A 25,772-nucleotide genomic window follows, 5' to 3' on the forward strand; every position below is an offset into this window, starting at 1 on the left:
TTTGAACATACCTTAGACTGTACTAGCTTTAGGGGCACAGGAGCTAGAGAGCAGGACAGATAAAACAATAGCTCTGCAAAGACCAGCCAGATATGTTTGGGCAAAGCCAGACTCTGACATGGTAGTTAGACAAACGGTAAGTGGAGACAGAGGTTAGACAGGTGTGCAGAGATAGACTGGGAATGGCTGTCGTGTCTCTCAGTATATGTCAACAAGTGTCTCATTCTTCCTCTTTGCTCAGGAATGCCCCGCGGATGTGACATACTCATTGTCTACAGCCAGGATGCAGAGGAGTGGTGCCAGTACCTGCAGGAACTTTTCCTGTCCAGCCGGCAGGTGCGCAGCCACAAGATGCTGACCCACCGGCTGAGCCTGGATGTGTCGTTCTCGGCTGAGGACCTGCGCATGTTCCTCAGTGCACGCTGCGTGTTGGTGCTGCTGTCCTCGGAGCTGGTGCAGCTCTTCTACCAGCCTGCCCTGCTGCCCCTGCTGCAGAGGGCCTTCCACCCGCCTCGCCGCGTGTTGAGGCTGCTCTGCGGGGTGCAAGGCCACCAGGAGCAGTTCCAACCTCTCTTTCCTGACTGGGCCCACTGGCAGGAGCTCACATGTGATGATGAGCCTGAGACATACCTGGCAGCGGTGAGGAAGGCCATTTGTGAAGGTAAGCATGGCTTCTGATACCAAAAGCAGAAAGAATTGGAGTGAGGTGCTAGATGTTCAGCCTAGACATCTTTTATGTCAACACTGGCAATTTCTATTTAGTAGGAAAGCTGGCTATGCTGAGACTGGTTTGATGTCTTGGTTTAGAACAGCCAGCTCCTGGAGTGGGATGGGTCTTTTGGATGGTAGAGAACAAAGAGGATACTTTTTCTTAGTCTCAGGTGAGTAGCGAGGATTACAGGTGTGAGTCATTGGCTCCCAGCTTGGATTGGATTTTTCTATGCCTTGGAAGATACAGGTTTCTACCTAAACAGCAGCTGGAGTGGGGTCAAGTGTGGGTATGGGTTTGTCATCACATGACTGCATAGCTTTTTTTTTTTTTTTTTTTGGTAAGTGTGTGCCTGTACTTCTGGCTGTTTTTTGTCTGTTGTGGGGCTTGAACACTGGGTCAGGGCACTGTCCTTGGGCTCTTCAGATCAAGGCTACCACCCTACCCCTTGAGCCACAGCACCACTTCTGGTTTTCTAGTGGTTAATTGGAGATAAGAGGCTCACAGATTTAGTGCCTATATGGCTTTCAACTCGATCCTCAGCTCTGAGTATCTAGGATTACAGGCTGAAGCCATGGTCACCCATTGATATATTTTTTTTCTTTCTTATTTTTCAGTCCAGGGACTTGAACTCAGGGCTTGGACACTGCCCTTGGGCTTTCTCAAGGCTAGTGCTTTACCACTTGAGCTGGAGCACCACTTCTGGCTTTTTCTGTGTATGTGGTACTGAGGAATTGAACCCAGGGCTTCACGCATGATAAGCAAACACTCTACCACTAGGCCACACTCCCAACCAACTGATTGACATTTTTGTTGAAAAGGTATCACTTTTAGATGAAATAGCCCATTTTCTTTATTTCCCGCCAGCCTAGTTTTCTAATTTTTTTTTTTTTTTTTTTTTTTTGCCAGTCCTGGGTTTGAGCTCAGGGCCTGAGCACTGTCCTTGGACTTTCACTCTACCACTTGAGCCTTCCCACCACTTCTGGCTTTTTTCTATGTATGTGGTACTGTGGAATAGAGCCCAGGTCTTTGTGCATGCTAGGCAAGCACTCTACCACTAGGCCAAACTCCCAGCCCTAGTTTCTTTTATCTTGCTTCTCTTTTTGGAGTGGGAAAATTCCAATCTTTCTGCCAGGGCTGGTGACTTCTGTGGCCCCAGGAAGTGTGACACACACGCTCTGATTACTATAGCGGAAGAGGTGCTCTGGGATGAATGCTGTCACAGCTTCTCTTCCTCTTTTGCTTTTCTATTTTTGCTTCTCTAAGGGGTATGAGTGGGCTGTGTGTTTATCTTCTGTTCTCTGACCATCTGAGATCTGCATCTCTGACTCCAGCCAAGAAGTCTGAATGATTTGTGCCTGAGTTAGTTGTGCTTGCCTCCATGATTCTTAATGTGACTCGGCCATTGGTCAGTTCGTCCACTCCTGTCTCATTTGATGAACTGAATTAAGGATCCAAAGATTTGCTAATTCTGAGTGACTTTTTATTTTCTGGTTGTGGGGCTTGAACTCTGGGCCTGGGCCTGGGCACTGTCCCTGAGCTCTTCAGCTCAAGACTACTGCCCTACCCCTTGAGCACCACTTCCGTTTTTTGGGTAGTTAATTGGAGATAAGAGCCTCATGGACTTTAGTGCTTGGGTTGGCTTTGAACTGAGATCCTCAGATCTCAGCCGCCTGAGTAGTTAGGATTACAGGCATGAGCCACTGGCCCAGCTTCTGAGTGACTTTATTACTGATTAATTTACTTATTTTTGTCTGAGGTTGGGATTTGAACTCTTGTTCTCACTCTTTCACATACTGGTTGATGCTCTACCACCTGAACCACACCTCCAATCCCCTGAGTGTCTTTAGAAAGTGCTTTTATCACAGGGATAGGCTGCTCTAAGTCAACAAATATGACCAGGTTTCTTAACATAGTATAGTCCTGTGCTAGAAATGACTAGTGGGAAAGCAAAAGATTGTCCCCCAAATGCCTAGAATCTGGCTCTGTAATTGTTCTTGAGGTTGCTTATTTTTGCTTTGCAAGAAAATGCATTTGTAATTCAAATGCACGTGATGCATTTTGTTGCTTTGTGCTGTCTGAACTTATGAAGAACTGTTGGTATGATTAGGTGTGTCATGTTGGAGTCCATTATGACCTAGTAAGTAGACCACTATTTTGCATTGACCAGTCAGAGCTTCATGGATTTATTGTCACGGTACCTCACAATATACACACCTAATAGGCTGTTCTTTAAAATATCATCATGATAGTATTAAAAAAAATACATACTAAAGGTGTGCTCCCTGGTAGACTGCTTGCTTAGTTGGCATTTGTGAGCTCGTCAGGCTGTAGTTCAAAGGCTAGCATTTTCTTACCTTCTTTTGTGTTTTGTTTTGTTTTTGTTTTTGTATCAATTCTGGGGCTTGAACTCAGAGCCTGAGCACTGTCCTTGAACTGTTGTGCTCAATGCTAGTGTTCTAACACTTGAGCCACAGCTCCATTTCCAGCTTTTTTTTTTCTTTTTCATAGTTCATTGGAGATAAGAGTCAGTGACTTGGACTTTCCTGCCTGGGCTACCTTTGATCTGTGATCCTCAGATTTCAGCCTTCTGGGTAGGTAGGATTATAGGTGTGAGCCACCAGCTCCCAGTGCTAACACATGTTTCTTTTAGTATTGTCTGGATGTATATATTGATTGGATTTACTGGACAAATTGCTTTTCTCTGTGTTTTGCTTGTTAGTACAGACTGGCTTAGTATGATGTGAGCCTTTAGCTTCCAGTGTTTCAGCAAGAACGAAACACTTTACAGTAATGTTTCTGATCTAAAAACAACATCTCAGAAAAAGATTATTTTGATGTGGAGATTAGTTCCAAGTCAATGGATAGAGAGATAATTAGAATTATAGAAAGAAGAAGATGAAACTGAGATTAAAGACTGGTTGCAGGTAGTCAGACATTCTTTGTGTGGGCTACACATGGAAGGACTTGTGAATCTGGGGCATGTACATATTCTGACTCTGAAAGTTTGAGGGGAGCACAAGACTCCATGTTTCTAATCAGCTCTCATGTGCTGCTGCCACTGCTGTGGTTCCAGAATGAGGCTAAGCCTGCTACCCTCCCCCTTCTTGTCATTCCAGGGGTCTAACATCTCTGCTGTTCATGAACCATGTTAAAAAAAAAAATTCTCTACTGTTGTAGGAGGGGAGGCAGAGTCATATTAGGTCAGCTGTGGTACACTTGTCTGTTTAGCTGGAAGATTGAGCCAGTGTGTGGTAGTTAGGCCATCTAACTAAAAGGTAGTGACCCTGAGCTCTGTGTCTTTGCTCCCAGAATCGTGTGCACAAGGACAGCTTTCTACATCACAGCTTTCCTGATTGAAGTGGGTTTGCCCATGGGATAGGGGTACTCCTGCTACCTCAGTCCTTCCTCTTGCTAAATCTGTAGGCTTTTTGATTAATGTTACTTTCCCACTACTAATGTTTTGGAGGATTTATTTATTTATTTATTTATTTTGCCAGTCTTGGGCTTGGGCTCAGGGCCTGAGCACTGTCCTTGGACTTTCTCAAGGCTAGAGCTCTACTACTTGAGCCTCACTACCACTTCCAGCTTTTTTCTATGTATGTGGTACCGAGGAATCGAACCCGGGTATTCGTGCATGCTAGGCAAGCAATCTACCACTAGGCCAACTCCCCGCCCCGCAGAGGTTTTATTTTAGTTCCTGCCCTCCCCTTCCAAATTCAGCAGCACATGGTTTCATTAGAGTCTTCAGTTCATTGGTAAAACAATGATGGGGCTAGACCAGATGACTTGGAGAGTTTCTCACATTACAAATTTGCTAAGAAGTTACTCAGAACTTTCCCACTAAGTTGGTCCATTTCCCAAGTATCTGCATGGATGGACATTCATGTGGAGATGATGATACTATTGTTCTGAAGTTTCTGGACTTGTGGGATGATTATTTTCAAATAAGGAAGTAAGAAAACCCCAAGAGCAGCATAGCAATTATTTCCTCTTTTTACTTGGGCTTTATTCTTGTTGCAGATCTCACTGGAATATAAACTTAGATCTGTGAGACTGTGTGGGAAAGGACTCAGTGGGTGATATGGAACTTTATTTCAAGCATTCTCACGTGCATGAGCACACGTGCACACATATGCATGTGGAGGGAAACACGAAACCAACTTTTGTTTTCATGTAGTATAGTGGTGAAGCGCTTATTTGCTTCTTTTTTTGTTTTTGTTTTTTTGTTTGTTTGTTTATGATGCCAATCCTGGGGCTTGAATTCTGGGCCTGTGCACTATCCCTGAGCTTCTTTTTCCTCAAGGTTAGTATTCTATCATTTGAGCCACAGTAGCACTTTCAGCCTTTTCTGTTTATGTGGTGCTGAGGAATTGAACCCAGGGCTTTGTGCATGCTAGGCAGACACTCTACTGCTAAGGCATATTCCCAGCCATTATTTGCTTCTGTATATGCATTGCTTTCTGCTGGCCTGGCCCATCTCTTGACATGCCCTTTGTTTTTGGAGCTCTGAAGGTACTTAAAATGATCATTTCTCTCCCCTTGGCCCTCACAGGAAAAAATTTAGAGAAATATGACCATATCTGGAACTTAAAAGCCAAACAACTAAGATATTTAAAAATAAGCCCAGATGTGGTGGCCTGTAATCCTACCTACTCAGGAGGCTGTGATCTGAGGATCAAGGTTCAAAGCCAGCCTGAGCACTAAAGTCTGTTAGACTCTTATCTCCAATTAACCAGTAGAAAACCAGAAGTGGTGCTGTGGCTCAAGGGGTAGAGTGGTAGCCTTGAGTGGAAGAGCTCAGGGACAGTGCCCAGGCCCAGAGTTCAAGTCCCACAAATGACAAAAAAAAAAGTTTCTAGCTAGTCAGATAGATTGTCTTCCAAACTCTTTTCCTGAATTTATTTAGTTTCATGTTTCTAGTTCCCCCCCCCCCCCCCAGTCCTGGGGCTTGAACTTATGGCCTGAGCATTGTCCTTGGGATTTCTCAAGGCTAGAGCTCTACCACTTCTGGCTTTTTCTATGTATGTGGTGTTGACGAATCAAATCTGGGTCTTCATGCATGGTAGGCGAGTACTCTACTACTAGGCCATACTCCCAGCCCCTGTTTCTAGTCTTTTGTCATTTTTGTTGAGGGGGGAGGGGTGGGGAAGGAGAGGGCATGGATAGAGAGGAGGGAGGAGGCCAAGACTGGGACCTCAACTCTGTACCTGACACTTTGGCTCAATGGCTGGCACTCTACCAACTGAGTCATGCCTCCAACTCCTATGTTTATAGTCTTATTGAAGTATAATTAACAAATAGAAGTTGCATCTATTCAAGACCTAAAATAGGACTTGTGAAATGATGATCACAATCCAGTTGATGTTTCTGTTGCCATCCATAGTACCACTCTGTGTGTATGCGTCTGTATATGCCTATGTGTATGTGAGCATGTATAGTGAGAACTTTTAAGCAAATTTCAAAAAAATATGGTATTATTAACTATAGTCACTATGCTACAATTAGACCCCCAGAGTTTATTCATTTTACAACTGAAAGTTGAAGCCATTTGATGGACATCTCCTCCCTCTTCTCTTTCCTCTGTTACTCTTCCCTCCTCTGCTCTAGCCCCGAAAACAACTATTCTACTCTGTTTCTGTAAGTTTGTGTATGCACATGAGGGCTTGGTGCTAACCTGACAGGTTCTATATGGCTGAGCTTTGCCTCAGCTCTTTGTTGGCTTTTTTTTTTTTTCATATTTGATCTCAGTTTTTGCTGGCCTCAGACCACTATGCTCCTAACCTGGGCCTCCCATGTAGCTAAGATTACAGATATGAGCCGCCACACCTGGATTGCTAAGCAAGAGTGAGGGTCTTGAGAGCGTTCTGTGTAGGTGTCCTTGGCCATTGTGCCCTGAATCCTAGCCTCCTGAGCAGCTGGGATTACAAGTATAGTTAGTGTGCTGGCCCTAAAGTTTATCATGTAATTTTCATATTTAAGTGAAATCATATAAAAATACAGTATTTGTTTTTCGGGTTAGGGCACTTAGCATAAGCCCTCTGTGTTTATCCATTTGTAAGTGGCAGGATTTCCTATTGTTTTATGACTGGACAATATCCTCACTTATTTTTTTTGCCAGTCCTGGGCCTTGAACTTAGTGCCTGGACACTGTCCTTGGGCTTTCTCAAGGCTAGAGCTCTATCACTTGAGCCACAGCACCATTTCTGACTTTTTTCTATGTATGTGGTATTGAGGAATCGAACTCGGGTCTTCGTGAATGCTAGGCAAATGCTCTACCATTAGGCTAAACTCCCGGCTTCTGGACAATATTCTCTTATACTACTTGTCAAATCTAAGAAGGAACTTCAAAAAATAGCAGTGTTGTTTTTTTTTTTTTTTTTTACCACAATGTTAAAAACATCAACACAAATGTCTGCAGTTTCTTATTTTTGAGTGGGGGGCTTGAGCTCGGGGCTTTAACTCAGGGCTTGAGCACTGTCCTTGGACTTTCTCAAGGCTAGAGCTCTACCACTTGAGCCTCAGTACCACTTTCAGCTTTTTTCTATGTATGTGGTACTGAGGAATTGAACCCGGGTCTTTGTGCATGCTAGGCAAGCACTCTACCACGAGGCCAAACTCCCAGCCCCTCTTTTTAAAATGAATCCTAGTAAAATAAATCTTCCGGGTGGCAAGTTACCACTGAGCAGTTCCTTGCCCGTGAAATGGACCATCCCCTTCCTTTCTGATAGCTGTGTGATAGTTTCTGATAGTTTCTTCCTTTTACGCCTGGTTCATTCCATGCATTCCATTTGCAACTTCTCTTGCAAAAATTATCCAATGGAGCCAGATGTCCATGGCTCACACCTGTCATCCTAGGATTGCAGGAGGCTGAGATATGAGGATCATGGTTAAAAGCCAGCACGGACAAGAATGTCTATGAGACTCTTACCTCTAGTGAACCGCCAGGAAGCCAGAAGTAGAACTGTGCAAAGAGGTAGAACACTAGCCTTGAGCAAAAAAGCTCAGGAACAGAACCCACTCCCCAAGTTCAAGCCCCATGATTGAAAAAAAGAATCTCAAATGGAGAACTACTCTGCACCCTTCTTCCTCTTATGGAAATTACTAATAATTGTGGCAAGGGTGATTTTACTACCATTATCTGGAACATAGGTTTTGCCAGGGACTTGTAGCTCACCTCTGCAATTCTAGTTACTCAGGAGGCTGAGAGCTGAGGATCATGGTTTGAAGTCAACCCGGGTAGGAAAGTCTGTGAGACTTTTATCTCACAAGAGGTGAAGTGGAAAGAGATGGAAGTGGAATTGTGATTCAAACTGTGTAGAATGGGAGCCTTGAGCGAAAATTCTAAGGGATAGCACAGTACCAGCACAAAATAACAACAAAGAACTCCAAACAACAACAACAACAAAAGCCCTTGTGGTTCCAGAGATTAAATATCTTGTTTATGAACTAGGGTAGCTCACTTTGGAATTCAGGGCTTTCTGGTTCCAGATTACCTTCTCCTTTGCCTCATGTGTTTTTTTCTATCTTCCATACTCACCCTTCTCTTCAACTTCAGACAAGGAATAATCAAACTCATGGGAGAGACAGGATCAGAGAAGAATGAGGTTTCACTGAGTTCCAGAGCCAGGGCCTTGGATTCCAGAGCCAGGCTGAGAGTTGGCATTGCTCTTTGATTTAGTTTCCTGCAGTGTCTGGGCCTACTAAATGGGAATCTCTGGGTGCTGGATGTGGGAATATGAATTTCAGAAAGCTTCTGCCATTGGTTTTACAGTCAGGCTTGGGTCTGAGCCTGGTGTCCTGGAGTCTTTTGATTTTCAGCTCAGAGGAGCCTGAAGCAGCTCAAGCCCTGAGGCCTATTATAGGCAGGTCACGGGGTAGTGAGTCCTGGGGCTCAGAGTCGGCCTTGGCACGTCGGCACGTCATAGGCAGCAGCCTTCGCAGAGGGGTGGCAGTTAGATTCTCAGCAAAGGGGAAGTCGTTGTGCTCTGCTCAGTGAGCTGGCTTCGTGGATCGTGAGTTATAGATGGCTTCTGGGGCTTGGTGGGGAGGGAGCTTTCCAGAGACGGGTGGGGGTGGAGGGTGAGGGGAGGTGCTGGCTTCAGACTTGTTGGGATTGATTTTTGTTGCTGTCCTCCTGCCTTGTGTCAGAGGTTACTGTGGGTTCATCTCTCTGTAGCGGCTCCTTAAATGCCTATGCTGCAAGCTGCTTGCTTCCTATCTCCTCTTTTGAAATGGTCTGAGGTTTGGGGAAGAAAGTGGCCGGCTGGGATGGTGAAATCTTCTTGGTGTCACTGAAAAACTACAGCCCGCCCAAGAGTCATTTGGGTTTCCCCTGCCCTGTCCCCTGACCACCATGTGGAACCAAGAAGGCTGTTGCCTGATTGTGCCACTCACTCACTGCCAGCTGTACATGGGACTACTAAGTGAGGACTAAAGCTCAGGAGAGATTTTTGTCCTCATGGGACTTTTCCCATTGAGGACTCAGAGTCCATCAAGATTACGAATTTCCAAACAAACCATGAGCTCCCGGGGCGTTGAGTCTGAGTCCTCTACTGGTTTACCACTGCTCAGGAACAGCTTCCTAGTTTATTATACTAGTCTGCAAGTCCTCTGGCTGCCCATTCCTGGAGGGCTTCAGTGAAGAGTGAGAAATATACCCCGAAGTTTCTACATGTGGGAGAATATCAAGTTCGTACCTGTCTCCATTTTCTAATGTGCCACAATGAAAACATCACATGTAGGAATTTTATCAGTTAAGACCTTACCATGTTTGTTTTTCTTCTCTTTTTCCTTTCTCTTTGTATTTCCTTTTCTTTTTCTTGCTTCTTTGTGCATGCGTGTGTGTGTGTGTGTGTGTGTGTGTGTGTGTGTGTGTGTGTGTGTGTGTGTGTAGCTTTTCCTGAGACTATTAGAAAGAAGTGAATGCTAGAATACTAGAACGGGCTGGAACTATGGCTCAATTGATAGAGTGATAGCCAATGAGCAAAAGCTCCAAGTACTGGGTGTGAGCCCCAGTCTCAGGTGAAAAAAAAAAAAAGAAAGAAAAGAGAATAGAATAGTAGAACTCAAGGGCTGGAAGTTTTGCCTAGTGGTAGAGTGCCTGCCTAGCATATACAAAGACGGGTTCAATTCTTCTGTACCATATACATAGAAAAAGCTGGAAGTGGTGCTGTGGCTCAAGTTGTAGCCTCGAGAAAGCACAAGGACAGTGCCTAGGCCCTGAGTTCAAGGCCCTGGCAGGCAAAAGAAAAAAAAAAAAAGACTCAAGAGACCTGTTTTCCTCCTTCGAACTTTTTCTACTAGACATAATTCCAATTGATTTGTGAAGTTTCCTTGTAAGACAGATGTTAAACGCATCTCTGTTTTAAAGATGACAAAAACAAGTCCCAGCCAGATTGAATGACTTGCCCAGGGTTACACACAGCTTTTTCATTAGAACTGAGATCAGATGGAGGACCTCTTCACTCCTAGGCTAAGGCCTAGTTTTTGCCTTAGTTAGGGGCCAGAGCCAGCCACTCATCTGATGGGTATTTCTCAGGCACCTGCTATTCTTAGGCCTTATGTTGGGGGCTGGGCCAGAGCAGGAAAACAGAAACAGGCATGGCCACAGCCACTGCTTTTAGTGCTTCTTTGTGTGTGTGTGTGTGTGTGTGTGTGTGTGTGTGTGTGTGTGTGTGTGTTTTCAAGCCTTGGGGGCTGTCCTTGAGCTTGTTTGCTCAAGGTTAGTGTTCTACCACATAGAGCCACAGCTCTAATTCTAGAGATAAGAGTATTACAGACTTTCTCACATGGCTGACTTTGAACCATAATCCTCAGATCATGAGTAAGTGGAATTACAGGCAGGAACCACCTGTGCTCTGCTATTTTAGTGCTTCCCTTTTTTTTGTTTGTTTGTGTGTTTGTTTGTTTGGCGGTCCTGAGGCTTGAACTCTGGACTGAAGAACTGTCTCTAAGATTCTTTTGCTCAAGGCTAGCACACTACCATTTGAGCTACAGCACCACTTCCAGCTTTTTCTGTGATTCAATTGGAGATAAGAGTCTCACAGACTTTCTTGCCAGGGCTGGCTTTGAAGCTCAATCCTTAGATCTCAGCCTCCTGAGTAGCTAGGATTGCAGGCGTGAATTGCCAGTACCTGGCTATTTTAGTACTTTTTAAAATATGTATAATACATGTTGTGTATGAAATTTACAATTTTCTAGTAGTTAAAAATGAAAAAAGTGGGGCCGGGAGTTTGGCCTAGTGGTTAAAGTGCTTGCCTAGCATGCACGAAGACCTGGGTTGGATTCCTCGGTACCACATACATAGAAAAAAGCCAGAAGTGGTGCTGAGGCTCAAGTGGTAGAGCTCTAACCTTGAAAAAGTCCAAGGACAGTGCTCACGCCCTGAGCTCAAGCCCAGGACTGGCAAAAAAAAAAAAAAGTTTAAAAAGTGAAAATCAATAGCAAAATTAATTTCAAAGTAGGGTTTCTTTAACTCAATATATACATTCTCATTTCAACATATAATCAGTATAAAAACTGGTGAGATCTGTTACCTCCTTTTCAAAATATTTTAAATATAACGCACATTTTTCACACAGCATACATTTCAAATGTTCATAGCCATAATATTCAGTGGCAATGTATTAGATGGTTACGTTCAGTAAGGATTCTTCCTTTTCAGTCAGAGCTATGTGTCAACAATGCTAGTCTGTTAACATGTTACATATCATATGTGTTGAAAAATCTTCCTTTCCTAGTTTCTTGATTTCTTCAGTTAATTATTCAAAAAGTGCTTGATGAGGGAGAGGGCAGGGGTTCCAGGTGCCATAGCTTATGCCTATAATCCTAGCTACTCAGGAGGCTGAGATCTGAGGATCACCTGAGGAGGGAAGTCTACCTAGGTAGGGAAGTCTGTGAGACTTTTGTTTACAATTAACCACAGAAAAAAAGCCATAAGTGGTCCTGTGGTAGAGTGCTAGCCTAGAGCAAAAGAAGACCAGGGACAGTGCCCAGCCCCAGAGTTTAAGCCCCACAACTGGCCAAAAAAAAAGAAAAAAAAGTGCTGGGTGAGCAGCTGGTGGTTTCTGGCATGCTATGTAGCTCCCTTTCCTCTTTTTCTTTTCCTCTCTCATGGATCTTTTAAAAAAAATTTCTGCCCTTCCTATATTTTGTTACCTGCTTAGTTCTACAAGTTCAACATCAGTGAAGATAAATTAGCTTTGAGTAAGAACAGGGTGTCTGTCCTTGGAATGGCCATCTGAACTAGGGAGATGAGCTGCCACAGCCTTTGTAAGAATAGAATGAAAGTGGGGTACTTGTTCTTCCACAAATTGTATTTGGGTCAAAGCTTAGCTAATTAGATTATAATAACATGCAGACTTCAGAAAGAGTCAGGTGACTGGCTTTGTGCTGATGTAGAAAGTTTGCCAAGATTTATTATGGGAAAAAGAAAAGTGCATGTAGTATAATGTTATTTAGGTATATTTTTAGAATTAATGCATCTGTTGGTTATACTAACTTTCTTCTTAAGAGGATACTCTGTGGTTAGTGGTTACTTTGTGAGAATGGAAGGCAGTTTGAACTTTTTGTTTCAGACATTTCTCCACTGTTATAATTTTTCTATGTTCTTATTTTCTTTTTGGTTAAGAATGTTGATAAGGGAAAAACAGTGGAGTCAAGGGGATTTTACATATTTAAAGGTAGATGTTGGGCTTGTGTCATTCAGAGTAGTTGAGCTTCTAGTCAACTTCCTTGTACAACTCCTTGGCTTTTCTCTTTGGCCTCTCAGAAGTAGAGGTGACATGATAGGTATGTGTACTTGCCAGTGTCTGCACACACTTTGGGTGGGGACCAATGCCAGCCCAGAAGAATCAGTCTTTTTTTTTTTTTTTTTTTTGCCATTCTTGGGCCTTGAACTCTGGGCCTGGGTGCTGTCTCTAAGCTCTTTTTGCTCAAAGCTAGCACTCTACCACTTGAGCTACAACACCACTTCCAGCTTTTTCTGTGATTAACTGGAGATAAGAGTTTCTCAGTCTGGGTGCAGTGGCTCACACCTGTAATCCTAGTTACTCAGAAGTCTGAGATCTGAGGATGGCAGTTCAAAGCCAGCCCAGGAACTGAGACTCTTATCTCCAATTAATCTCTAGAAAAGGGGAAGTGGGACTGTGGCTCAAGGGATAGGGCAATAGCCTTGATCTGCAGAGCTCAGGGACAGTGCCCAGGTCCAGAGTTCAAGCCCCGATGACCCCCCCCCCCAAAAAAAAAAGAGCTAGTCCATGGTCTGGACTAGCTTTGAACCTAGATCCTCAGAACTTAGACTCCTGAGTAACTAGGATAACAGGCATGAGCCACCAGCACCTGGCTTGGGAGCAGTTATGTATCAGGGTCTAATAGTTTCTTTCTACTCTGGTCAGATTTGGAATGACGTCTTCCTATTTACTCCACTCTTTGTGAGGTCCATTAGGAGAATGTGGACATTTCCCCGATGGACACTAACTGCTCGTGTTACACTAGGCAACTCACTTGGCTGGGCTGGATTGGTTCTCATCCTCTTCAGAATGCTGAGGAGAAAGGGAGGATACAGGATGGGACATTTAAAGCCATGAAATCCCATGAATCCAACTAGGAGTGAATTTATGTATCTTGTATTTTATCACTGGACTCAATCTGATAATGATGTTTTAAATTTTTTTATTTTTTATTATTATCATTTTTTTCCAGTCCTGGGGCTTGAACTCAGGGCCTGAGCACTGTCCTTGGGCTTTCTCAAGACTAGCTCTCTACCACTTGAGCCACAGCACCATTTCTGGCTTTTTCTGTGTATGTGGTACTGATGAATCGAACCAGGGACTTAGTGCATGGTAGGCAAGCACTCAATAGGCCATGCTCCAGGCCTTCAATTTGATAATGTTCTAAATGACAGGAAATGCATTTGTAGTATGTGTATTTCGGCTAACAAGGTATTCTTTTTTTGGTCTGTCGTGGGGCTTGAACTCGGAGCCTGGGTGTTATTCCTGAGCTGTTCAGCTCAAGGCTACCACCCTACCCCTGGAGCCACAGCACCACTTCCACAAGGTATTCTTTTGTTTTTAAATTTCTTTATTGAAAAAAAATTCATTTTTGAGATTAATTTATATTTCACAGTCCTGAGGTGTAGTTATACTTAGGTACCATTACATGGTCATTTTTACATTCACACTGATAAGGATCATCATTTTGATCTACAAAGCTTATGAATAATGAACAATATGAAGACCTCAAGTTTTACATCAGACAAAAGTTTAACTCTTCTAACGTTAATGATGAAATTATGTCTTCCTGATCAGATGATATGCATTTGTCTTTTATTTTGCTTAGTATCAACTGTTCCTTCTTTCTTGCCCATCCCTCAACTCCCCTTACTACCCTTGAGTTGCTTAGTTCACGTTCATCAATGTCTAGTGCAGTGACAGAGCCCGCTGCTGTACTGTTTCACCCACTTGCTGCTGATTCTGTGCACTCCTCCCACCTTTCTTCAGTAACAAGGTATTCTTCACAACAGAATTTTAAGCAGACTTAAATAACATATTAATAATTGCTGATCATGTTCATTAGCCCAGGGTTAGTCTTGGGAGAATATAGCATTATACTTTTATCTTTGTGGAAATAGCAGAACACAATCAATTCCATTATTTTGTATATGATAAAGGTACTTTTTATTGTGGTCTGCATGAAGATTTCTGTATGAAGGTCATAGGATTATAAGCAGGACAGGGGAATGCAGATCAAATAAGCATGGCAGAATAGGTCTCTTAGTTTCTCTCTCGTTACAAAGTGTTTTCAAAATTTCAATTTACTTTCCACTAGCTATTCATATGATCGAGAGTATGGCTGAGATGGTCCGGAAAATAGGATAGTTTCATACTGGAAATAATTCTTGATCTGCTTATTGGTGAAATAATTGAAACCATGGTATAGACTTCTGGGTAGAGATTTTCCTATTTTTGGCACTTTGGTGAAATGCAGATTTAAACAGAGGATGGGTGATTTTTCCAAAGTACAGAAAAATGAACGACATCTGAAATAGATGGGGAACATTTGGAGACTTTCTTTGTTTATAATTTTCATAGTCTCCCCTGATACTTTTTTTCTTTTTCTTTTTTTTTTTGGTTCGTGGGGCTTGAACTCTGGGCCTGGGTGCTGTCCCTGAGCTCTTCAGCTCAAGGCTAGCCCTGTACCCCTTGAGCCACAGCACCACTTATGCTTTTCTGGTGGTTAATTGGAGATAAGAGACTTACAGGACTTTCCTAGCTGGTCTGGCTTTGAACCATGATCCTCAGATCTCAGCTTCCTGAATAGCTAGGACTCTAGATGTAAACCACCAGTGCCCAGCTGGTTTTGTGTTTTTTTGTTTTGTTTGTTTTTTGTTTTTGTTTTGTTTTCTGTATGCAAAAGCCCTCCTTTGCATAAGTTTTTGTTGTTGCTGTTGTTAAATCACGACAGGTCTGTCTGTAGAATATATTTTCTCCCATTTTCTGTACTTAAAAATGTACTACATAGGACAAGCTGTTCTATAAGAGAATTGAGTATGCCAATTGTTGGCGTTTTAGGTGTGTGTTTAGGTTTGTAGTAGAGATTAAATTGGATGTAACTTTTTGAAGGAGGTCATGAAAATGAAGAAATCTATTGTTTGGGGGGAAACCTCTAGAAGACACTTAATCCCTTTAGGAATTCTTTGTTGTTACTGAGATTATGCCTGTTGACGTGTGTGTTTTCAGGGACCTTTATAAGATTAGACTCCTACTAGGTTCTTACTAAAATAATGCATATCCTATCAAGTTGTTACTTGATGGTTGGCCTTCTGGCTCTTTCTCTAACATCCGATAAGACAGGAAATAGAGGAGGAGGCCAATGACGAAATGAAAATGCTCTACTTTTAAATCAGACAAAAATAACTTTCCTTTTACATGAAATTGTTAATGTTTGAGGCTGTGTGTAGTTGAAGTTTGAATAAAATAGGGCATTCATTAAAACCAGCAGACAGAAGATTTATATAAGCTGGTGTGTGTGTGTGTGTGTGTGTGTGTGTGTGTGTGTATGTGTGTGTATCTCCTAGGACTTGAACTCAGGGCCTTGGGTGCTGTTCTTAAGCTTTTGTGTTTAACTACAGCTCCATTTTTGGCTTTTTGGTGGTTAATTTGAGATTAAAAAAAAGCTTTGCTAGGTGTGGTAGCTTGGTAGCTCTTGCTTGTAATCTCCAATTAATCACTAGAAAACAGGAAGTGAGGCTGTGGCTCAAGGTAGCCTTGAGCTGAAGAGCTCAGGGACAGTGCCTAGGCCCAAAATTCAAGCCCCATGACCCCTCCCCCCAAAAAAAGTCTCACATTTGTCTGGCTTTAAACTGCAGTTCTCAGATCTTAACCTCTTGAGTAGCTAAGATTATAGGCATGAACTTACGACACCTGGCTGGCTTGACTTTGAGCATTTAAAATGTGGGAAAACATTGGTGTTGTAGCATTAGGATTCTTAGTGTACATGTGCGTCTGTGTGTGTATATGCATGCATGTGCGTGTGCATCAGACTGAGGCTTTGATTCAGGGCCTCACACTCTTGCTTGGCTTTTTTGCTCAAAACTGGTGCTGTACCACTTGTGCTGTGGCTCCACTTCTCACTTTTGGCTGGTGAATTGGAGATAAGAGTCTTATGAATTTGTCTTCCTCAATTTTGAACTATGATTCTCAGATCTCAGCCTCCTGAGTAGCTAGGGCTAGCTCTCCAAATGTAATTTGAAAGTATTTTTGTGATAGGGATTTTTCCCCCAGGAAGAATGTAATGCTAAAATAAACAAGCCCACTACAACTTGAAAGCCCAAAATATATTTTTTTTTCTTTTTAAAATTGTTACTATAGAGGTGATATATATAGAGGGGTGAGAGTTACGTAAAGCAGGTAATAAGTACATTTTTTGGGGGACAATATCATCCCTTCCCTCACTTTCTCCCTCTTTTTTCAAAAGTATTTTTTTCACTTTTTTATTAAAGAATTTATTAACATTGATTTTTACATAATATTTCAAATGACATGTTTAACAAGCAAGTGTTCAAGAAGGGAATCTCTGTATATAATCACTGGGACTTAGTTTTTAGAATATAATCAAAATTAGGCTAAGGGTTTGTATATCATAGATACATATTAATTTATGAAATAAAACATTATGTCTATAGAGCCATAGGTTTTTATGTCTATGTAGTTATGTTTATATATTTCCAATACCATGTCCATAGCATTGGGTATGCAAATATTGAGTCCTCTCTCTTGTACTGTTTGGATCTAATAGCCACATCTTAAGGATACCATGTGCCTTTTGTTCCCAAAAGTATTTTATTTTGAACTGAGAGTCTCTTTAGGTTATAGAAATCTTTAAATGTTTGGTTCAATCCTTGGAGGGGAGAAGAGAAGGCTGGCTGGTAGTTATGGTAGATATTTTGCTTTGCACATGACCATGAAAAGGTAACCTAGAGGCCTGACTTCTAAGCATCTATCCATCTACCCACCCCCCTTCACCCCTCACTGATTTAATCCATTCATCTATCCATCTAGTTAATCCATCTAATCATCCATCCATCCAACAGTCCATCTATGTATTCATCCATAAGTTCATATATTTACTCATTTATTTATTATCTCTTTAATAGAACATAAGTCTTGGGAGTCATGGCTTTGCTCATTGCCATACCTTCAGGACCTTCTATAGTGTTTGACACATTACAGATACTCTATAGATTGTTCAATGACAGAATGCAATGAATAGAGTATTTCAAATTATGTCAGATGAGAAATGATCAAAGAAAATGAGTTTATTATAGATCAAAGAAATTGTATAGGAACCAAGAAAACTGTCTTCAGAGTTTTGAAGACCTGTCACATGGAAAGAGAGACAGGATCTTTGCTGTGTTTCTATCAGAGGCAGGGCTGGGAGCCACTGATGAACGCTGAGCGACAATGACAATGTAGGAGACCCGTATGATGAGAAGACAGCATTTCCTGGGAAAAGGCCACCTTACACGAATATACAAATAGAGAGATCAAAAATTTATAGTAAATTCTAAAACAACTTTTTCATATATATGTATATTATCTTTAAATATACAGAGGAGTTGCCATTTAACAAAAGCAGTTTATGAATACCATACATCTTGATTTCATCACTCATATCCACTCCTCTACCAAAACAACTTCTGACTGGAATATATATGTATGTATGTATGTATGTATGTATGTATGTATGTATGTATGTACGTATGTTTTGTCCATCATGGGGCTTGAACTCTAGGCCTGGGTACTGTCCCTGAGTTCTTCAGCTCAAGGCTAGCACTCTACTCTTTGAGCCACAGTGCTACTTCTGGTTTTTTGGTGGTTAATTGGAGGTAAGAATCTCACATACCTTTGCCTGGATGGGCTTTGAACCTCAACCCTCAGATCTCAGCCTCCTGAGTAGCTAGGATTATAGGCATGAGCTACCGACAATGGGCTGGGATCTTTATTTTTTAAAGGAAAACTATAAATTAAGAACATAAATTTATTCTACTACATCAATACAATTTAGATTGTAATTTCTGCTATATGCTAATTTTAAATCTCACAAAGACTTAACTGACTAGTTTTATGTAGACAGGCTCACATACATTTTTCTGGCTCAATTTTATGCTAGGGTAATATGATTTTCCTTTTTTTCACGTTTCTTTTTCTTTTTTCTTTGTTCTGTTAGTTGTGGGGCTTGAACTCTGGGCCTAGACACTATCCCTGAGCTCTTCAGCTCAAGGCTACCGCCCTACCCCTGAAGCCACAGTGCCACTTCCCATTTTCTAGTGGTTAATTGGAGATAAGAGTCTCACGGACTTCAGTGCCCAGGCTGGCTTTGAACCTCAATCCTCAGATCTCAGCCTCCCAATTAGCTAGAATTACAGGTGTGAGCCACTGTGCCCAGCTTGTTCACATTTCTTTTAACAGCTGTACTGACTTTCGTCATTTCTCAAGCCCTTTTTAGGGGTGGAGGCATAGCTCAGTTGGTAGAGCACTAGCCAATGGAAGTGTCAAATACTGAATGAGTCCCAGTCTCAGACCTAAAGTAGAAAAGATCTCTTCAGTCTCAGGCCTAAAATAGAAAAGGTCTCTTTCTCATTAGCCTTTTTCTTTTCTTTTCCTTCCTTCCTTCCCTCTTTCCTTCCTTCCTTCTTTCCTTTTTTCTTCCTTCCTTCCTTTCTTCTTTCCTTCTTTTCTTTCTTCCTTCCTTTCTTTTTTTCTTTCTCTCCTTTCTTCTTCTCACCTCTCTTTGTTTCTCTTTCCTTTCTCTTTGTTTCTTTTAAGGATCTTCCTATGTAGTCTAAGCTGAACTTAATCTTCTGATCAAATGCATAAGAACTTAGCCTTAGCCTCCCAAATGCTGGAACTACAGGTACGTCTTATCAAGCTTGGCTCCTATAATTACTTTTTTTTTGTTGTTCTTTTTTTGCCAGTCCTGGGCTTGATCTCAGGGCCTGAGCACTATTCTTGAACTTTCTCAAGGCTAGAGCTCTACCATTTGAGCCTCAGCACCACTTCCAGCTTTTCTTTTCTTTTCTATGTATGTGGTACCGAGGAATCGAACCCGGGTCTTTGTGCATGCTAGGCAAGCACTCTACCACTAGGCCAAACTCCCGGCCCCTATAATTAGTTTTTTTTTTTTTTTTTTTGGCCCCTTTCTCTTTCTGGCCCCGCTCGCTCCGGCCCTGCTAGGCCCTCTTTCTAGCTCAGGCCCCGCTCGCTCCGGCCCCGCTCGCTCCGGCCCCGCTTGCTCCCGCCCGGCTAGGCCCCTCTTTCTAGCTCAGGCCCCGCTCGCTCCGGCCCCGCTCGCTCCGGCCCGGCTAGGCCCCTCTTTCTAGCTCAGGCCCCGCTCGCTCCGGCCCGGCCAGCTCTCGCTTGCTCCTGGCTCTGCTCGCTCCGGCCCCTTCTCGCTCTGGCCCCGCTCGCTCCGGCCTCGCTGGCTCTGGCTCGGCTCGCTCCCGCACGCTCCGGTCCTGCTCGCTCCGGCCCCGCTCGCTCCGGCCACCACTCGGTTGGGCTCTGTTCACTTCAGCTCAGCTCGCTTCTTTCGCTCTCTGTCGCCGTCGCAGTCTTGTCTCTGCCACTTTTCCGGTTTGGTTGTGTCTCGTCTCTGCCACTTCCGGCTTGGTTGTGTATGTGGGATACCGAGGAATCGAACCCGGGTCTTTGTGCATGCTAGTCAAGCACTTTAACCGCTAGGCCAAACTCCCGGGCCCTATAATTAGTTTTTGATTATTAAACTACATCCTTTACTAAGCAGTCCAATGGACAGCAGCTTTCTTGTGTCTCTGACAGGTTTTGTTTTGTTCTCTCTCTTTTTTTTTTTGACATAATTTTTATCAACTTCATCTTTTACAAAATCCCCCTCTTTTATAAAAACATCGTCTTTTGGGTCTGGGAATTTGGCCTAATGGTAGAGTGCTTGCCTAGCATGCACAGAGACCCGGGTTCGATTCCTCAGTACCACATACATAGAACAAGCCAGAAATGGTGCTGTGGCTCAAGTGGTAGAGCTGTAACCTTGAGAAAGCCCAAAGACATCGCTCAGGCCTTGAGTTCAAACCCCAGGACTGGCAAAAACAGACAAACAAAAAACTTCATCTTTCATAAAATGTAGAATTACTCAATAAAAGCAAATTACATCACTTTTATGCATTATTGTGGGAATATCCTGATTCTCTGCGTCTGGGAAAGTCAAAGCAATAAAGCAGTGAATTGATAGATGGGAAATATACACCATGATTAAGCAAGCAGAGTTACTGAAGCGGAGATCAACTTTGTAATGAGCTTTTTCTGCTGTTAGTAAGTACTTTTGTGTTATAAAGGTAGCCTCCCATTGTGGGAACTTGAAATGATGAGGGTGCTGGACTTGGGTTCCTGTTGGCGTGGATCGGGAGCACCAGCCTGCACTTCACCAAGCACAGAATGGAGGGGGAGAGGTGACTCTCCCAGCATTCTATTCCATTTGAAAACTCAATTGGAAAATTATACCATTGCTGGAGGAATCCAGAGTCAACATAATCTCCACAGGCTGGAACATGCAGGCCCCAATCCAACAACTATGGTCTCAAGTCTCATCTTCCAACCCCTAAACACCAGTCCAGCCCAACTAGACAACTATAATGTGGCAAAGGGAAAGGGCTGGCTTCCATGGTTGGCTAAAGTAAATCCGGAAGTCTCAGGTGACTATTGACTCAGCATGGGTCAGCAAGGTGGTACACTGTACTGACATGCAGTCTTGAGCTGCCCTGCAGAACAACAAGCAGACAGAAAGAAGCAATTGCCTTGCTGGAACTGTACACAGACTGTAGTTGTTACCCATCTGGAGCAGTTGTTGGTGGGTGGGAAGATAGGGAGTGTGGAGGGGAGTTAGGTTAGAGGCCTTTGGGGGCACCACAGCTATATCCATGGCAGTCCTGCCTAGAAAAGGGAATGTGTTATTCTCTACTTCCTTGCTTATATGGAGAAAATTGTACTTGGAAGAAATTAAACAAAGTGTGGGCAAGACAGGTATTCACAAAGGGACTTAAGTTCTGATTTCCTTCCACCTTTCTTTTTTTTTTTTGTGCCAGTTCTGGGCTTGAGCTCAGGGCCTGAGCACTGTCCTTGGACTTTCTCAAAGCTAGAGCTCTACCACTTGAGCCTCAGCACCACTTTTGGCTTTTTTCTATGTATGTGGTACTGAGGAATCGAACCCGGGTCTTCGTGCATGCTAGGCAAAGCACTCTACCACTAGGCCAAACTCTCGGCCCCTTCACCTTTCATTTCTATGTCTCTGAATATTGGCATTATTTCTGGTATATCACCCCTTAGCCCACCTCAGCTGTCCCAGTTCCAATCCTAAGAACTGATATTCATTCTTTCTGGTTTCAAATTCAATGATTGCAGAGTTGGACCTAATAGGCTGAACTTTGGTCAAGGTTTTTAAACCAGTTATCAGTGGCCAGGGGATTAGAAAACCATGACTCAACCATTTTAGGAACCTGAAGTTTGAGATTTCTAAAAACTTGGCAGCTTCCTTCCACATAATTTGGTAAATATGTTGGGAATAGCAATTTTCCCAAAGGACAGATCACTATTCTTATCAAGCAATGCAAAAAAGACTTCCTCTCTGAGGAATCTGGAATCACTTCTGGGCCTGAGGATAAAGGGATGAACTGGGGGTGTTTATCAAAGAATCCTAGGCCTTCGCGTTGGTCCAAGGACATGACTGGTTAGAAGCTCTTGACTCCCTTATTGAACATCCACTGTATTTTCCTATCATCTTAGATAAGAAAAAAGTCACCCACAAAGATAATAATTTCTTTCAAGCACACGAAGGACTGCAATGTGGGAACAAGCATGGCGCTGTTTGATGATGCTCACAAGGACAGTGTAGAATTCATAGTCCCAGGTAGTACCAGAATTCAGGGAGATTTAAGGGGGTCTGTTAACACCTGGACTGGCCTAACAATGGACCAGGTACCTCAAGGTGTGATGTCTAGGGTTGTATTCTTGGAAGCTAACTGCTATAGCTAGGTTAACATCTGTCAAAGATGCTGAAGAAGGAACCTCTAAAGTCCTTCCCAGCCAGAGTTCCTGTAAATTTAAAAGGTGGCTTGTCCTGCTTTTCACTGCTTTTCTTTAGCTTCATTCCTGACAGCAATGGTAGTTGTGCTAAGCACTGTGTGTTTCATTGTGGAAACACTGTGTGTCCCATTCAGTCTTAACTTAGAAGACAGAGGCTATGTTAATTAGCTCGTATATGTCTTTCTACACTGTATATGTCTTTCTAAATATTGTGTTGTATATGCAGTCTGTATTTGTCACTTAAAAATTAATAATTAATTTAAAAAGAAATGGATTCCATATCAGAGTCTCTGATAGAGTGTTGTAGTACTTTTGCATAAGCACACAAGTATTTCATTGTGATAGTTTCAGATGCTAAGTTCCTCTGACATGCTCTTTTTGCCCTTTGATTCTTATCACCTGTCTCCTCCCCTCTCCTCCCCACTATCATTGTTTATGTACTATGCCTCAGAATGTTGGCATGTGGCCTCATCTTTGATGTGGGTGGCTAGTGGGATCTATGTTAATAGGTTGAGATGACTTCAGTTTGTGTTCTAATGACTTAGGGAAGAGGTAGGAGAAGCAATGGTTATGCTTAGTTCACCAGATCCTGGAGAAGGTTGGCTTTGGCACTTAAGAGACAGGTGTCAGGCCATCTAGTAATCCTGGGCAAGCTGCTATGCCATGCTAGCCACATGAATAACATGGGAATTATGGGTACTCTTACAGATTGGTCAAATACCATTAGGTTAGGAAGAGGTTGGGGTTATTGGTATCTTTTCTGACTCTATCCTTTAACACACAGTTGAAGCTCCTCTAGTTTTGTTCTGGGGATGGAATCTCCGGCCTTGGGTGTGCTAGGCAAGGGCTCATCCTTAGCTGCCCTCTAAGTTAAATTCTAGTGGATACAGTGTCTCCTTTCATTGCTCCTTTCATATCACCAGGAGCCCTCAATTATCTTCTTATTTACTGGATGCCTCTTTGGTCTCTCTGCTCCACTGTGCCCTCTTTAGCCTAGAACTTGGAGTGCTGTGTTATCTTTCCATGGGGTTCTCTCTTGGGCCTAGCCCAGTGTGGGTACTTGGAAGTCTTACAAAGTGCTATATGGTTAGTTGGTTATTTGATAAAGTCCTGGAACACAGATCTTAGAATTACTTTTCAGCTGAAGCAGCTTTAGAATAGAGTGATTAAATTACTCTCTCCTTAGGGTCACAGTCATTATCTGTCACAAATGTGGATTGACTGACTGCCTATATCCTGAATCGCTAAGGGGGAAAAATGCTCTCAGAACACTTAGGATCTAAATAAAGAACCAAAGACAGCTTTCTATTTGCTTCAGGTGACCCTGCTGCCCTGTCATTAATACATATTTATTAAACACCCACTCAGAGAACTTGCTGAGGACTTGGTGCTATATTTGGTATAGTAAGGAGAGTGCAGATTCTTTAGCAAACACAGGCCCTGCCATCAAGATCCCCCGGGAGCCGAACTAGCATGCATTTGTGTGTTAACAGCCATTGTCTGTACCTAGACTATTCTTAGCAGGGATAGGCACACATCGACTCCCTGCTCATATCCCATCAGCGGTCACCATTAGTGCCTGGTTCCCTGCTACTGCCTCAGACCAGGACATGGGCACAAGAAAGGAAGTGAGAGGACTCAGGATGGAAGGAGATTTTAGGATCCAGGATCTGGTTTAATACTGAGACAGGGCAGGTCAGGGCTCTCAGCCTGGTTCAAGTAAGCAGCTCTAGTTACTGGGGAAGGCTCCCAGGTATCTGTGCAACTGGGTGAAAATGCCCCACTTCCCACAGGGCATAGGAAATATAACTGAAATGGTCCCCCTCCCCCTTCTCTCCCCCTTCTCTCCCCCTTCTCTCCCCCTTCTCTCCCCTTTCTCCTCCTCCTCCTCCTCCTCCTCCTCCTCCTCCTCCTCCTCCTCCTTCTGTCCTGAGGCTTGAACTGAGGACCTGTGCACTGTCCTTAGACACTTTTTGCTCAAGGATAGCACTCTACCACTTGAGCCACAGCACCACTTCAGGCTTTTTCTGAGAATGTGGTACTGATGAAGTGAACCCAGAGCTTCTTCATGCATGCTAGGCAAACACTCTATTACTAGTCTATGCTCCCAATCCGGTCCTGATCATTTCTTTCCTTTTTTTTTTTTTTTTTTTTTTGCCAGTCCTGGGCTTGAGCTCAGGGCCTGAGCACTGTCCTTGGACTTTCTCAAGGCTAGAGCTCTACCACTGGAGCCTCAGCACCACTTCCGGCTTTTTTTTTTCTATGTATGTGGTACCGAGGAATTGAACCCGGGTCTTCATGCATGCGAGGCAAGCACTCTACCACTAGGCCAAACTCCTGGCCCCTGGTCCTGATCATTTCTTATCACAGAAACGATCACCTTTTTGGGAGAGAGGATGTTGTGCTGGGGATTGAACCCAAGACCTTGTACACATGCATAATTGCTTTACTACTGAACTGTGCTCTCCACCTTAGAAATAATATCCTTGGCTGGGAGTTTGGCCTAGAGGTAGAGTGTTTACCTAGCATGCACAAAGACCTGGGTTCAATTCCTTGGTACCACATACATAGAAAAAATGGAGGTGGTGTTGTGGCTCAACTGGTAGAGCTCTAGCCTTGAGAAAGCCTAAGGACAGTGCTCAGGCCCTGAGTTCAAGTCAGGATTGGCAAGAGAGAGAGAGAGAGAGAGAGAGAGAGAGAGAGAGAGAGAGAGAGAGAGAGAGAGATAATATCCTTAATTTTGTGGTACTGTTATTGTTTTTTAAGTTTCAGAAATAGTTTCAAGACAAATTAAATATATGCTTGTTATAAATTATCTTTTCCTACAATCTGTAGCCTATAAAAGGAAAAATGGTAATTTTATCAACTTCACCTAATACCTTAAAAGTAGAAACTTATCAGCTTCATCTAATACCTTATCCTCTCCTTTATGGAGAATGAACACCATTTGCTGTGCATCTTTCCAGCCCATTTGAATGAATTTATGAAATATAGTTACGTAAAACTATGGCATTTTAAAAAATAAATAGAACATCCTGTACATATCATTCTACGGTTGTTAATTTCAGAACCTTTTGATGCTCATGACAAACCTCAGTAATATCAGAGTGACCAGTGCATTGAAGTTACTCTGTGTTGATACATGGGAATCCAAAGCCTGTGAGATCCTCAAGGGTTGAAGCAAGACGATGATTAGAGGGCAGCTTCCTATGAGCTAAGAAGATCAAAAGCAATCATACTGCCGGTGGCTCACACCTAGAATCCTAGCTAGTTACAGGGTTGAGACCTGAGGACCATAGTTCAAAGCCAGCCTAGGCAGACAAATCTGTAAGACACTTGTCTCCAGTTAGCCAGAAAAAAGCTAGAAGTGGAGGTATGACTCAAGTGATAAAGTGCCAGGCTTGACTGAAAAAGCTGAGTTGAAGCACCAGTATTTGCTGCCCCTCCCC

The 25,772-nt window shown here is 43.0% G+C and overlaps 1 protein-coding gene across 1 annotated transcript in view; it reads left to right on the forward strand.

Annotated features, from left to right (window-relative positions):
- Positions 1-243: 243 nt before the first annotated feature.
- The window catches only part of Pik3ap1 (phosphoinositide-3-kinase adaptor protein 1), a 105,205-nt gene continuing 79,676 nt past the window's right edge, over positions 244-25,772 (forward strand). Inside the window, exon 1 of the mRNA XM_090346159.1 lies at positions 244-661. Within this exon, the coding sequence (XP_090202285.1) occupies positions 244-661 (418 nt within the window). The remainder of the gene's footprint in view (positions 662-25,772) is intronic.

This window comes from Megascapheus bottae, chromosome 15, assembly GCF_031878675.1.
Source record: "Megascapheus bottae isolate mThoBot1 chromosome 15, mThoBot2.hap1, whole genome shotgun sequence".
Lineage (NCBI taxonomy): Eukaryota > Metazoa > Chordata > Mammalia > Rodentia > Geomyidae > Megascapheus > Megascapheus bottae.